Source organism: Panulirus ornatus, chromosome 23, assembly GCF_036320965.1.
Source record: "Panulirus ornatus isolate Po-2019 chromosome 23, ASM3632096v1, whole genome shotgun sequence".
NCBI classification, from domain to species: domain Eukaryota; kingdom Metazoa; phylum Arthropoda; class Malacostraca; order Decapoda; family Palinuridae; genus Panulirus; species Panulirus ornatus.
This window is the reverse complement of record NC_092246.1, coordinates 612,814-628,114: the sequence shown is the minus strand read 5'-3', so window position 1 is coordinate 628,114 and position 15,301 is coordinate 612,814. Positions and strand designations below refer to the sequence as shown.

General features: G+C 41.1%; 1 protein-coding gene across 14 annotated transcripts in view; it reads left to right on the top strand.

Annotated features, from left to right (window-relative positions):
- Positions 1-15,301, top strand: part of LOC139756701 (uncharacterized) — a 378,118-nt gene that overhangs the window by 354,606 nt on the left and 8,211 nt on the right. For 10 of the 14 annotated variants that reach the window (XM_071676371.1, XM_071676372.1, XM_071676374.1 and 7 more), the window contains one exon: positions 2,340-2,531. The exons of the other annotated variants lie outside the window; for them this stretch is intronic. In XM_071676371.1, the coding sequence (XP_071532472.1) occupies positions 2,340-2,531 (192 nt within the window). The remainder of the gene's footprint in view (positions 1-2,339; positions 2,532-15,301) is intronic. 14 annotated transcript variants of the gene reach the window in all.

The window sequence follows — 15,301 nt, the reverse complement described above, 5'->3', positions numbered from 1 at the left end:
CCATTCATAAAACACACACAGGAGAGAGAGAGAGAGGGGGGGGTCCTGTGCAAATATCATCATTGGGTATCAGTATCAATATCCTTCAAAGAATTTTCAATTCTGTAATGAAAAGTTTTCATAATATCATCAAGGAGTAAGAAGGTGTGAATTAAACAACCACAAACCTTTTGATAATGGGGAGTAAGTTGCAGTGTCGGCAGACTTTGGCATGGCCGCTCTAGTTTCCCGCCATTTTTTTCTTTTTTCAAACTATTCGCCATTTCCCGAAATAAAACAAAATAAAAGATGGTATAACATATTAGGAATAAAATTTGATTGATCTTGCATCTACTGAAATGTAGTAATCAGTGCAAAACACATTGTTGAGAATGAATATGAAAATATTAAACTGATGATTGGAAAGTGCATGTAATCCTCTGGTGTCAGATGTAAGCCCTTTGAACTCCTAATGTCTAATTTGCTTGTTTTTTTCTTTTGAGTCATGTAAAATAAAACCAGACAAATGATTTACAAAAATTTATATAAACTGGCAAATAATGAATATCTACAGAATAATGAAAACTGGTAGCTAATCAGTATTTACAGTATAAGTCCATACAGATGGCAGCATTGCATTATAAGACGAAACACATAACTTTGTTGATTGAAAACACCTACATGCCCACGTTTACTTCAAATGTCACTCATCATTTCATAAAACTTTATAATCAACTGAAATTTTCTTTGATCATGGTAAACTTTTACCTCTATAGCTTTGGAAATTATTTCATATTTAAACTGGCTGCTCATATTGCAAGCATTTTACAAAAATGAATGTGTATGTGTTATGATAAGAAGCGCTCTAGATTTACTATGTTCCTCAGTGTTGCATTAACCAATGAATACCCTTAATTCAAATATTTCTTGGTTCCAGCTATCAGATCCAAGTGAACAGGGTATACCAGTTCTAAAACCCTACAAACCACCCAACTCCATTTCCTCTTACAGTCTTCAATTACTTCTCTCTTCAGTATCTAAACTCTGTGAAACACTGATCCTGAACAGAATCTAGTAAAATATTCCACTCACCCACACAACATAACTTTAGGGTTAATCATTCCACCAGATTGCACAAAAACCTCATGGCTCACACCTGAAGTGGTTTCACCTGACCACATCCCTCCCCCTCCTGCACATTTTTAGTGGCACTAGTTATCAGCAAAGCATTTGATGCCATACCCTGACATAACCTCACTCAAAAGATACTTGACACCTCCCTTTACAGCATTGACAGAAAGTGGTTGGATAGCTTCATAGCTGGCTACCAAGCCTGAGTCACTCACGAAGGCTTCGCCTCAAAATTCATAAGCTCAGTGTGGAGTTCCCATGAAGCAGTCTTTCTCCAGCTCTTGTCAGTCCCTTTGTACTTGACCTGTCACCTGCAGACCACATTGTGGAGATTCTCATACCCAGATGAACTTACTGGTACATCACAGCACCCTGACACTACACAGGGAACAGGCTGCATTACATAATTTAAAGTGGCTAATGCAGAACAGAATGTCTACATCTTTAAAAAATCCCTTGGTCACCCTTTTAATCCCTGATAGACATGAATCCAACCTGCTCTCTCCCATGAGGGATTATTCCTTTTCAGTTACAAGTAGAAGAATATTTATTCAGGATTTGTATGGATTTTATTAAAGCTTCGAAAGTTTGATTGTATAATGATTGCTGTATACTTGCAGCAGTTGCTCTTAAAAAGAAGTTGGCATTTACCTGTCAGATGATCTTAAAGAAGCTTTCACCAATAATATGAGTCAGGAATACTCCTCAAAGATTTTAATCTTGCAATATTACTAATCTAGGTCCTACAGGAGCAAAAAAGAAAATGGATGTGTTGGTTAACACAATGAGTAGAAATTTTGTCTTAACAGTTTGCTTCATGTTGCTGCTGCTAACTTTCAAGATGATAAGTATAATCTAGTAGGGTTTGAACTGCTGTTGTACATATTTTGCTTGATGTGGATGAGAAATTCATAGCTTTGCTTTTCTTTCCCCACCCTTAAACACCACACAAGTCAGGGAAGCTATTTATTTTTATATTAGTATTTATTTTTTTGCTCTTCCCTCAAATTCCTATCAGTTTTTGTCAGATGGTTGTAAAGAATGAGGCCATGATTGATGTGTGTGTTGTAGGAAGTAGTGAATGTGGGTGTTAGGAGGTATTCTGCCATGTTCTGTGGTGCCGCTGCCTTGTGTTGCTAAAACAGTAACTGTACAGTAACGTTGGTCCTGTTGCTCCTTCTTCCTGCCTTCTACATCCCTCCTGTGTGGGTCATCAACAACAACAATAGATTGGAAGTGAGCCCAGCTGAACCTGCCCGTGTTCGAGCCTTCTCTGTGGGGTCACGTGTCAGCCTCAGGCTTGCAGGTGGGAGAGCTGGCCAAGTGGCAGGTGGCACCATAGCAGCCACATCTGCTTCTGTCACCGAGTTTTCTCCTTCTATTAAGGAGAAAGGCAAACAAGTGAAAAGCAAATCAACAAGGTATGGTCACTCTCAGCATAATACTGATTGATTCTCTACAGAAACACTGGCAACTTACAAGACATGAGATCACTGTTGTTGTTTGGGTTGTATTTTGTAGAAGCAGACAAGGGTTTGGATGTCATTTCTATCCTTGGTCAGATATAGTAGATATAGTAGGATGCTCCAAGTTGTTCATTGCTCTCCAAGTCCAGGGATGTTGAGCTGAGAATTTTTAAGGACATGGGATTCTGTTCAGTACATTAGATATTATTATATATTGAAAAAGAGTGGTTTTGCTTGTTGTCATACCTTTACTTATATATCTCTGATAAAAGTTTCTCTGTGATGTATTTATTAGGTAAAGTTTGCTTGCTGCAGTGGAGATGCTTTTTGGCTGCTCAGGGATATGACCACATGTTAATAGCATGATTCCTCCTGTGTTACACTGTAGTTCTCTGTCCCTCAGACATGTATCTTTGTTTTAATTTCTGGAATACTTAGGGTGATTTTAATTGAAGGAACTCTATTTTGTGCATCAAATAAGGTAAGTTGGATAATTGGCTTTTACTAGAATTCTTGTACAAGCTGAGTGTATTCATCTTGAGCACGAGATTGCTTATGTCATGATGGTTAAGTTTTAAGAGATCATTTGGGTTTTGGTTATATGAGAGTCAGTGTTCATAGATAAGCAAGGAAAATCTTTTTTTCAAAACTATTAATCTTCAAGTTGCAGTATTATCCCATAGGGTTCATTGGTATTGGATATATTGATAACTTGATTGCTTTGTATTGTATGAGAAAGTTGTATATTTCCAGAGTATTAAGTCTGTTCCCAGAAAATTGGGTGTCAGCTTGTGCAACTGCTTGATTAATTCCTTGAAAATATTCATTTATGCTCCAGATCCACCATAAGTAATTGGGAATAGATACAATAGTTATTTATGTGAAAAGTAGCTTGATTAAGAAATCTTTTGAGTTGTAACCCTTGTTTAGCAAAATTTAACTCAAGTATTAACAAAATGTTTACATGTGGTATATTCACTGTCTTAAGGCACTAATTTATGTACCTGTATCATAATCTTGGAACTAAAAACTATTGTAGCCTATAGATCTGTTTTCAGCTTGAGTGTCATTTTATCTTTTTTAATTAGTATATGTATTTTGCATGTGAAGCATCTGGGGTAAACCATGGACAGTTCTGTGGGGCCTGGATGTAGAAAGGGAGCTGTGGTTTCGGTGCATTATTACATGGCAGCTAGAGACTGAGTGTGAACGAATGGGGCCTTTGTTGTCTTTTCCTAGTGCTACCTCGCACACATGAGGGGGGAGGTAGGTTGTTATTCCATGTGTGGCGAGGTGGCGATGGGAATAAATAAAGGCAGACAGTATGAATTATGTACATGTATATATATGTATATGTCTGTGTGTGTATATATATGTGTAAATTGAGATATATAGGTATGTATATTTGCATGTGTGGATGTGTATGTATATACATGTGTATGTGGGTGGGTTGGGCCATTCTTTCGTCTGTTTCCTTGCGCTTCCTCGCTAACGCGGGAGACAGCGACAAAGCAAAATAATAATAATGATAATAATAATTTTGCAGGTATGCAGTATTATCTATATATATATATATTTTTTTTTTTTTTTTGCCGGTCTCCCGCGTTTGCGAGGTAGCGCAAGGAAACAGACGAAAGAAATGGCCCAACCCACCCCCATACACATATATATACATACGTCCACACACGCAAATATACATACCTACACAGCTTTCCATGGTTTACCCCAGAGATGCTTCACATGCCCTGATTCAATCCACTAACAGCACGTCAACCCCGGTATACCATATCGATCCAATTCACTCTATTCCTAGCCCTCCTTTCACCCTCCTGCATGTTCAGACCCCGATCACACAAAATCTTTTTCACTCCATCTTTCCACCTCCAATTTGGTCTCCCACTTCTCCTCGTTCCCTCCACCTCCGACACATATATCCTCTTGGTCATTCTTTCCTCACTCATTCTCTCCATGTGCCCAAACCATTTCAAAACACCCTCTTCTGCTCTCTCAACCACGCTCTTTTTATTTCCACACATCTCTCTTACCCTTACGTTACTTATTCGATCAAACCACCTCACACCACACATTGTCCTCAAACATCTCATTTCCAGCACATCCATCCTCCTGCGCACAACTCTATCCATAGCACACGCCTCGCAACCATACAACATTGTTGGAACCACTATTCCTTCAAACATACCCATTTTTGCTTTCCGAGATAATGTTCTCGACTTCCACACATTCTTCAAGGCTCCCAGAATTTTCGCCCCCTCCCCCACCCTATGATCCACTTCCGCTTCCATGGTTCCGTCTGCTGCCAGACCCACTCCCAGATATCTAAAACACTTTACTTCCTCCAGTTTTTCTCCATTCAAACTTACCTCCCAATTGACTTGACCCTCAACCCTACTGTACCTAATTTCCTTGCTCTTATTCACATTTACTCTTAACTTTCTTCTTTCACACACTTTACCAAACTCAGTCACCAGCTTCTGCAGTTTCTCACATGAATCAGCCACCAGCGCTGTATCATCAGTGAACAACAACACTTCCCAAGCTCTCTCATCCCCAACAGACTTCATACTTGCCCCTCTTTCCAAAACTCTTGCATTCACCTCCCTAACAACCCCATCCATAAACAAATTAAACAACCTTGGAGACATCACACACCCCTGCCGCAACTACATTCACTGAGAACCAATCACTTTCCTCTCTTCCTACACGTACACATGCCTTACATCCTCGATAAAAACTTTTCACTGCTTCTAACAACTTGCCTCCCACACCATATATTCTTAATACCTTTCACAGAGCATCTCTATCAACTCGATCATATGCCTTCTCCAGATCCATAAATGCTACATACAAATCCATTTGCTTTTCTAAGTATTTCTCACATACATTCTTCAAAGCAAACACCTGATCCACACATCCTCTACCATTTCTGAAACCACACTGCTCTTCCCCAATCTGATGCTCTGTACATGCCTTCACCCTCTCAATCAATACACTCCCATATAATTTACCAGGAATACTCAACAAACTTATTATACCTCTGTAATTTGAGCACTCACTCTTATCCCCTTTGCCTTTGTACACTGGCACTATGCACGCATTCTGCCAATCCTCAGGCACCTCACCATGAGTCATACATGCATTAAATAACCTTACCAACCAGTCAATAATACAATCACCCCCTTTTTTAATAAATTCCACTGCAATACCATCCAAACCTGCTGCCTTGCCGGCTTTCATCTTCCGCAAAGCTTTTACTACCTCTTCTCTGTTTACCAAATCATTTTCCCTAACCCTCTCACTTTGCACACCACCTCGACCAAAACACCCTATCTCTGCCACTCTATCATCAAACACATTCAACAAACCTTCAAAATACTCACTCCATCTCCTTCTTACATCACCACTACTTGTTATCACCTCCCCATTTGCGCCCTTCACTGAAGTTCCCATTTGCTCCCTTGTCTTACGCACTTTATTTACCTCCTTCCAGAACATCTTTTTATTCTCTCTAAAATTTAATGATACTCTCTCACCCCAACTCTCATTTGCCCTCTTTTTCACCTCTTGCACCTTTCTCTTGACCTCCTGTCTCTTTCTTTTATACATCTCCCACTCAATTGCATTTTTTCCCTGCAAAAATTGTCCAAATGCCTCTTTCTTCTCTTTCACTAATAATCTTACTTCTTCATCCCACCACTCACTACCCTTTCTAATCAACTCACCTCCCACTCTTCTCATGCCACAAGCATCTTTTGCGCAATCCATCACTGATTCCCTAAATACATCCCATTCCTCCCCCACTCCCCTTACTTCCATTGTTCTCACCTTTTTCCATTCTGTACTCAGTCTCTCCTGGTACTTCCTCTATATATTTATCTCTCTATATCCCTGATGCCTGTTCCCTTCTGGATCTTCCTTAAGGGGAATGGCCATGGCTATAGAGCCTCCATAACTAGTGAACTCCAGTGCTGCTTCATATCCTTTAGTACCTCTCCCTTAATAGGCCAAAGGCAGTGGGCAAGTTTAGTGCAGTGGTTACATAGGCTCCTAACTAAGTTTCCTTCTGACTGCTACTACTTAATGTCCCCACCACATGATCCAACCTGCTATTTCTACCTAATGATTATACCTACTTCTTTCTATTGCTCCTACTTTTGCCAAAAAGTAGGGCTAGCACATAGCATTCACTCCAGGAAAATCTAGAATTACAAAGAATGAGCACTTTGAGTTAAGTGTTGTCAAGTCTTATGTATGAGAAGGAGAGATTGTATGTTTTTGGGCAGAATGCCAGTAGTCCACGTGCGAGTGAAGCAGAAAGAAAAGACAGCTATCTGGGTCAGAGGAGTGCAACCTGACAACACTGAAGGGCTGGCTCACTACGTAACTATCACTAACTCTCCTGATACCCAGGCAGGTAGCACGGGTAGTATACCTCCCTGGTTTTAGCTGCCTTCCATTATGCATTACATAATTACGAATCTTGGAGGAAGTGGAAAATATGCCAGGTCATAGTTATTGGGAAAGATATGAGAAGGTAGACTTCCAAAGCTTTATAGTGTAGGGAAAGAAGCACTTATCAAAATGGCCTGCCCTTGAGTTGCCGATGGCCACACTGTCCACAGACAGTCCCATATTAGGAGAATAGTGGAGGAGACAAACTTTCTAGTGCCAAATGATGAAATAGCATTCAAGTACATGGGGTATCACAGAAGGACAGAGTTACACTCCTCTAAATAAAATTGTTCTAGTGGATGAGTTTTGAAGACCATGTTGTAAGGGATTACGTTTTTGCTAGAAATTTTCCCAATTTAATTCTCACGTATGGGCAGTTCCTGAAAAGTATTAGCTTACCATCAATATACCACACTCAGTTATGAAGCAAGTTAGACATTCTGATTCATCATGTTACTGTTTTTCTGGGTTCAGGAAATGCTGTCATTTTGCTGATGAATTAGACAATATTTAATGATACTAATGGATGTGAGGAATGGGCTGTTGATAAGTCTGTGCAGAGGAGGGTGGATGTGTTGGAAATGTTATGATTAAGGACAGTATGTTGTGTGAGATGGTTTGAACGTGTATGTAATGAAAGGGTAAGAGATATGTGTGGAAATAAAAAGAGTGTGATTGAGAGAGCAGAAGAGGGTGTGTTAAAATGGTTTAGATATATGGAAAACTTGAGTTTGAAAGGTTGACAAAGAGGATATATAGGTCAGAAGTGGAGGGAGCAGACAGAAGGGGTAGACCAAGTTGGAGTTGGAAGGATGGAGTGAAAAAGATTTTGAGCGATCAGGATTTGAACATTCAGGAAGGTGAGAGTCATGCACGGAAAAGAGTGAATTGGAATGTGGTGTACTGGGGTCAACATGCTGTCAATGGACTGAACCAAGGCATGTGAAATGTCTGGGGTAAACCATGGAAAGGTCTGTCGGGTCTGGATGTGGTTAGGGAGCTGTGGTTTTCGTACATTACACTTAACACCTAGAGAATAAGTGTGATTTTGATATGGCCTTTCTTTATCTGTTTGCTGGGCGCTTTCTTGCTGATGGACAGGGCAGCGATCAGCTGTAAGGGAAGAGGAAAGAATGTGTGTTATCTTTTTTCTTCTTGTTCATGCATTTTTGCTGTTTTCTGTTGGAAGGGGTGGCATCAGGGATGGATGATGGCGAGCAAGTACAGTTATTTACTCAATAATAATTTTACTTTATTTCCCATGTTTCTTAAATCCTTTAATGTAAATGTGCCTTCAGCAACAATAATACTATAAAGAATATCTTAATCAGGAATTCTCCAGAAAATTCTCCTGGATGCATCTATAAAGTGCCATGTAGAAATTGATAAGTTTTATGTTGGGCGGACTGGTAAGGATCTTTCTGTTAGACTTAAGCAGCATGAATATAGTATAAGATCAGGACAAGGATCAAATGCCTTGTTTAATCACGTAAAACCTATGATCATTGTATCGACTTGAGTAATGCCATCTCAGTTATTAACTCTAACTCCAGTACCACGAAAAATATTATTGAATCTTCTATTATTATATACACAAAGAATTCTAACCTTAATATTAGTGAAGGTCTGTACAGATTGGATAACTTTATTGCTGAAAAAATTTGTAAACAATTCCCCTTCTTGTCCACATAATAAGTTTATGATACTCTCATTGTCTGTCTTGGACAATCACTTGTTTACCAAATGCATCCTAGCTGCATCTCTTCATTGTATATCAACTGGCTTATATTTCTTTCTTGTATCTCCCCTGATGATGTGATTATTACTCGAAAGTGCACTTTGAAACATTATGTTTTATTTTCCCTGTGGACTCATAGGAATATACTTGATCACGCACAAAATTCTTTTTCCAAAAGAGGGAACAGAGAAGGGGACCAGGTGAGTATATTCCCTCAGAGGCCCAGCAGGTTTGGATGGTATTGCAGTGGAATTTATTAAAAAAGGGGGTGACTGTATTGTTGACTGGTTGGTAAGGTTATTTAATGTATGTATGACTCATGGTGAGGTGCCTGAGGATTGGCGGAATGCGTGCATAGTGCCATTGTACAAAGGCAAAGGGGATAAGAGTGAGTGCTCAAATTACAGAGGTATAAGTTTGTTGAGTATTCCTGGTAAATTATATGGGAGGGTATTGATTGAGAGGGTGAAGGCATGTACAGAGCATCAGATTGGGGAAGAGCAGTGTGGTTTCAGAAGTGGTAGAGGATGTGTGGATCAGGTGTTTGCTTTGAAGAATGTATGTGAGAAATACTTAGAAAAGCAAATGGATTTGTATGTAGCATTTATGGATCTGGAGAAGGCATATGATAGAGTTGATAGAGATGCTCTGTGGAAGGTATTAAGAATATATGGTGTGGGAGGCAAGTTGTTAGAAGCAGTGAAAAGTTTTTATCGAGGATGTAAGGCATGTGTACGTGTAGGAAGAGAGGAAAGTGATTGGTTCTCAGTGAATGTAGGTTTGCGGCAGGGGTGTGTGATGTCTCCATGGTTGTTTAATTTGTTTATGGATGGGGTTGTTAGGGAGGTAAATGCAAGAGTCTTGGAAAGAGGGGCAAGTATGAAGTCTGTTGGGGATGAGAGAGCTTGGGAAGTGAGTCAGTTGTTGTTCGCTGATGATACAGCGCTGGTGGCGGATTCATGTGAGAAACTGCAGAAGCTGGTGACGGAGTTTGGTAAAGTGTGTGGAAGAAGAAAGTTAAGAGTAAATGTGAATAAGAGCAAGGTTATTAGGTACAGTAGGGTTGAGGGTCAAGTCAATTGGGAGGTGAGTTTGAATGGTGAAAAACTGGAGGAAGTGAAGTGTTTTAGATATCTGGGAGTGGATCTGTCAGCGGATGGAACCATGGAAGCGGAAGTGGATCATAGGGTGGGGGAGGGGGCGAAAATTTTGGGAGCCTTGAAAAATGTGTGGAAGTCGAGAACATTATCCCGGAAAGCAAAAATGGGTATGTTTGAAGGAATAGTAGTTCCAACAATGTTGTATGGTTGCGAGGCGTGGGCTATGGATAGAGTTGTGCGCAGGAGGATGGATGTGCTGGAAATGAGATGTTTGAGGACAATGTGTGGTGTGAGGTGGTTTGATCGAGTAAGTAACGTAAGGGTAAGAGAGATGTGTGGAAATAAAAAGAGCGTGGTTGAGAGAGCAGAAGAGGGTGTTTTGAAATGGTTTGGGCACATGGAGAGAATGAGTGAGGAAAGATTGACCAAGAGGATATATGTGTCGGAGGTGGAGGGAACGAGGAGAAGAGGGAGACCAAATTGGAGGTGGAAAGATGGAGTGAAAAGGATTTTGTGTGATCGGGGCCTGAACATGCAGGAGGGTGAAAGGAGGGCAAGGAATAGAGTGAATTGGAGCGATGTGGTATACAGGGGTTGACGTGCTGTCAGTGGATTGAATCAAGGCATGTGAAGCGTCCGGGGTAAACCATGGAAAGCTGTGTAGGTATGTATATTTCCGTGTGTGGACGTGTGTATGTACATGTGTATGGGGGTGGGTTGGGCCATTTCTTTCGTCTGTTTCCTTGCGCTACCTCGCAAACGCGGGAGACAGCGACAAAGTATAAAAAAAAAAAAAAATATATATATATATATCGCGTGTCGTAGAAAGTGACCAGAGGGGACGGGAGCGGGGGGCCAGAAATCCTCCCCTCCTTGTATTAACTTTCTAAAATGGGAAACAGAAGAAGGAGTCACGCGGGGAGTCCTCATCCTCCTCGAAGGCTCAGATTGGGGTGCCTAAATGTGTGTGGATGTAACCAAGATGTGAAAAAAGGAGAGATAGGTAGTATGTTTGAGGAAAGGAACCTGGATGTTTTGGCTCTGAGTGAAACGAAGCTCAAGGGTAAAGGGGAAGAGTGGTTTGGGAATGTCTGGGGAGTAAAGTCAGGGGTTAGTGAGAGGACAAGAGCAAGGGAAGGAGTAGCAATACTCCTGAAACAGGAGTTGTGGGAGTATGTGATAGAATGTAAGAAAGTGAATTCTCGATTAATATGGGTAAAACTGAAAGTTGATGGAGAGAGGTGGGTGATTATTGGTGCATATGCACCTGGGCATGAGAAGAAAGATCATGAGAGGCAAGTGTTTTGGGAGCAGCTGAATGAGTGTGTTAGTGGTTTTGATGCACGAGACCGGGTTATAGTGATGGGTGATTTGAATGCAAAGGTGAGTAATGTGGCAGTTGAGGGAATAATTGGTATACATGGGGTGTTCAGTGTTGTAAATGGAAATGGTGAAGAGCTTGTAGATTTATGTGCTGAAAAAGGACTGATGCTTGGGAATACCTGGTTTAAAAAGCGAGATATACATAAGTATACTTATGTAAGTAGGAGAGATGGCCAGAGAGCGTTATTGGATTACGTGTTAATTGACAGGCGTGCGAAAGAGAGACTTTTGGATGTTAATGTGCTGAGAGGTGCAACTGGAGGGATGTCTGATCATTATCTTGTGGAGGCTAAGGTGAAGATTTGTATGGGTTTTCAGAAAAGAAGAGTGAATGTTGGGGTGAAGAGGGTGGTGAGAGTAAGTGAGCTTGGGAAGGAGACCTGTGTGAGGAAGTACCAGGAGAGACTGAGTACAGAATGGAAAAAGGTGAGAACAATGGAAGTAAGGGGAGTGGGGGAGGAATGGGATGTATTTAGGGAATCAGTGATGGATTGCGCAAAAGATGCTTGTGGCATGAGAAGAGTGGGAAGTGGGTTGATTAGAAAGGGTAATGAGTGGTGGGATGAAGAAGTAAGAGTATTAGTGAAAGAGAAGAGAGAGGCATTTGGACGATTTTTGCAGGGAAAAAATGCAATTGAGTGGGAGATATATAAAAGAAAGAGACAGGAGGTCAAGAGAAAGGTGCAAGAGGTGAAAAAAAGGGCAAATGAGAGTTGGGGTGGGAGAGTATCATTAAATTTTAGGGAGAATAAAAAGGTGTTCTGGAAGGAGGTAAAGGAGGAAGTGAAGTGTTTTAGATATCTGGGAGTGGATCTGGCAGCGGATGGAAACATGGAAGCGGAAGTGGATCATAGGGTGGGGGAGGGGGCGAAAATTTTGGGAGCCTTGAAAAATGTGTGGAAGTCGAGAACATTATCCCGGAAAGCAAAAATGGGTATGTTTGAAGGAATAGTAGTTCCAACAATGTTGTATGGTTGCGAGGCGTGGGCTATGGATAGAGTTGTGCGCAGGAGGATGGATGTGCTGGAAATGAGATGTTTGAGGACAATGTGTGGTGTGAGGTGGTTTGATCGAGTAAGTAACGTAAGGGTAAGAGAGAGGTGTGGAAATAAAAAGAGCGTGGTTGAGAGAGCAGAAGAGAGTGTTTTAAAATGGTTTGGGCACATGGAGAGAATGAGTGAGGAAAGATTGACCAAGAGGATATATGTGTCGGAGGTGGAGGGAACGAGGAGAAGAGGGAGACCAAATTGGAGGTGGAAAGATGGAGTGAAAAAGATTTTGTGTGATCGGGGCCTGAACATGCAGGAGGGTGAAAGGAGGGCAAGGAATAGAGTGAATTGGAGCGATGTGGTATACAGGGGTTGACGTGCTGTCAGTGGATTGAATCAAGGCATGTGAAGCGTCCGGGGTAAACCATGGAAAGCTGTGTAGGTATGTATATTTGTGTGTGTGGACGTGTGTATGTACATGTGTATGGGGGGGGTTGGGCCATTTCTTTCGTCTGTTTCCTTGCGCTACCTCGCAATACGCGGGAGACAGCGACAAAGTATAAAAAAAAAAAAAAAAAAAATATATATATATATATATATATATATATATATATATATATATATATATATATATATATATATATATATATATATATATATCCCCCTGGGGATAGGGAGAAAGAATACTTCCCATGCATTCCTCACGTGTCGTAGAAGGTGACTAAAGGTGACGGGAGCAGTAGGCTGGAAACCCTCCCCTCCTTGTATTTTAACTGCCTAAAAGGGGAAACAGAAGGAGTCACACGGGGAGTGCTCATCCTCCTCGAAGGCTCAGATTGGGGTGTCTAAATGTGTGTGGATATAACAAGATGAGAAAAAGGAGAGATAGGTAGTATGTTTGAGGAAAGGAACATGGATGTTTTGGCTCTGAGTGAAACAAAGCTCAAGGGTAAAGGGGAAGAGTGGTTTGGGAATGTCTTGAGCGTAAAGTCAGGGGTTAGTGAGAGGACAAGAGCGAGGGAAGGAGTAGCACTCTCCTGAAACAGGAGTGGTGGGAGTATGTGATAAGAGTGTAAGAAAGTAAACTCTATACATTGATATGGGTTAAACTGAAAGTGAATGGAGAGAGATGGGTGATTATTGGTGCATATGCACCTGAGCATGAGAAGAAAGATCATGAGAGGCAAGTGTTTTGGGAGCAGCTGAGTGAGTGTGTTAGTAGTTTTGATGCACGAGACTGGGTTATAGTGATGGGTGATTTGAATGCAAAGGTGAGTAATGTTGCAGTTGAGGGAATAATTGGTGTACATGGGATGTTCAGTGATGTAAATGGAAATGGTGAAGAGCTTGTAGATTTATGTGCTGAAAAAGGACTGGGGATTGGGAATACCTGGTTTAAAAAGAGAGATATACATAAGTATACGTATGTAAGTAGGAGAGATGGCCAGAGAGCGTTATTGGATTACATGTTAATTGATAGGCGCGTGGAAGAAAGAGACTTTTGGATGTTAATGTGCTGAGAGGTGCATCTGGAGGGATGTCTGATCATTATCTTGTGGAGGCAAAGGTGAAGATTTGTAGAGGTTTTCAGAAAAGAAGGGAGAATGTTGGGGTGAAGAGGGTGGTGAGAGTAAGTGAGCTTGGGAAGGAGACTTGTGTGAGGAAGTACCAGGAGAAACTGAGTACAGAAAGGAAAAAGGTGAGAACAAAGGATGTAAGGGGAATGGGGGAGGAATGGGGTGTATTTAGGGAAGCAGTGATGGCTTGCGCAAAAGATGTTTGTGGCATGAGAAGCGTGGGAGGTGGGCAGATTAGAAAGGGTAGTGAGTGGTGGGATGAAGAAGTAAGATTATTAGTGAAAGAGAAGAGAGAGGCATTTGAATGATTTTTGCTGGTGGAAGAGTTGAAAAAGAGGGCAAATGAGAGTTGGGGTGAGAGAGTATCATTAAATTTTAGGGAGAATAAAAAGATGTTTTGGAGGGAGATAAATAAAGTGCGTAAGACAAGGGAACAAATAGGAACTTCAGTGAAGTGGGCTAATGGGGAGGTATAACAAGTAGTGGTGGTGTGAGAGGGAGATGGAGTGAGTATTTTGAAGGTTTGTTGAATGTGTTTGATGATAGAGTGGCAGATATAGGGTGTTTTGGTCGAAGTGGTATGCAAAGTGAGAGGGTTAGGGAGAATGATTTGGTAAACAGAGAAGAGGTTGTAAAAGCTTTGCAGAAGATAAAATATGGCACGCGGTTTGGATGTTATTGCAGTGGAATTTATTAAAAAAGGGGGTGAGTGTATTGTTGACTGGTTGGTAAGGTTATTTAATGTATGTATGACTCATGGTGAGGTGCCTGAGGATTGGCAAAATGCTTGCATAGTGCCATTGTACAAAGGCAAAGGGGATAAAAGTGAGTGCTCAAATTACAGAGGTATAAGTTTGTTGAGTATTCCTGGGAAATTATATGGCAGGGTATTGATTGAAAGGGTGAAGGCATGTACAGAGCATCAGATTGGGGAAGAGTAGTGTGGTTTCAGAAGTGGTAGAGGATGTGTGGATCAGGTGTTTGCCTTGAAGAATGTATGTGAGGAATACTTAGAAAAGCAAATGGATTTGTATGTAGCATTCATGGATCTGGAGAAGGCATATGATAGAGTTAATAGAGATGCTCTGTGGAAGGTATTAAGAATATATGGTGTGGGAGGCAAGTTGTTAGAAGCAGTGGGTTGTTAGGGAGGTGAAGGAGGTGAATGCAAGAATTTTGGAGAGAGGGGCAATTATGCAGTCTGTTGTGGATGAGAGAGCTTGGGAAGTGTCAGTTGTTGTTCACTGATGATACAGCGCTGGTGGCTGATTCGTGTGAGAAACTGCAGAAGCTGGTGACTGAGTTTGGTAAAGTGTTTGAAAGAAGAAAGGTGAGAGTAAATGTGAATAAGAGCAAGGTTATTAGGTACAGTAGGGTTGAGGGACAAGTCAATTGGGAGGTAAGTTTGAATGAAGAAAAAACTGGAGGAAGTGAAGTGTTTTAGATATGTGGGAGTGTATTTGGCATC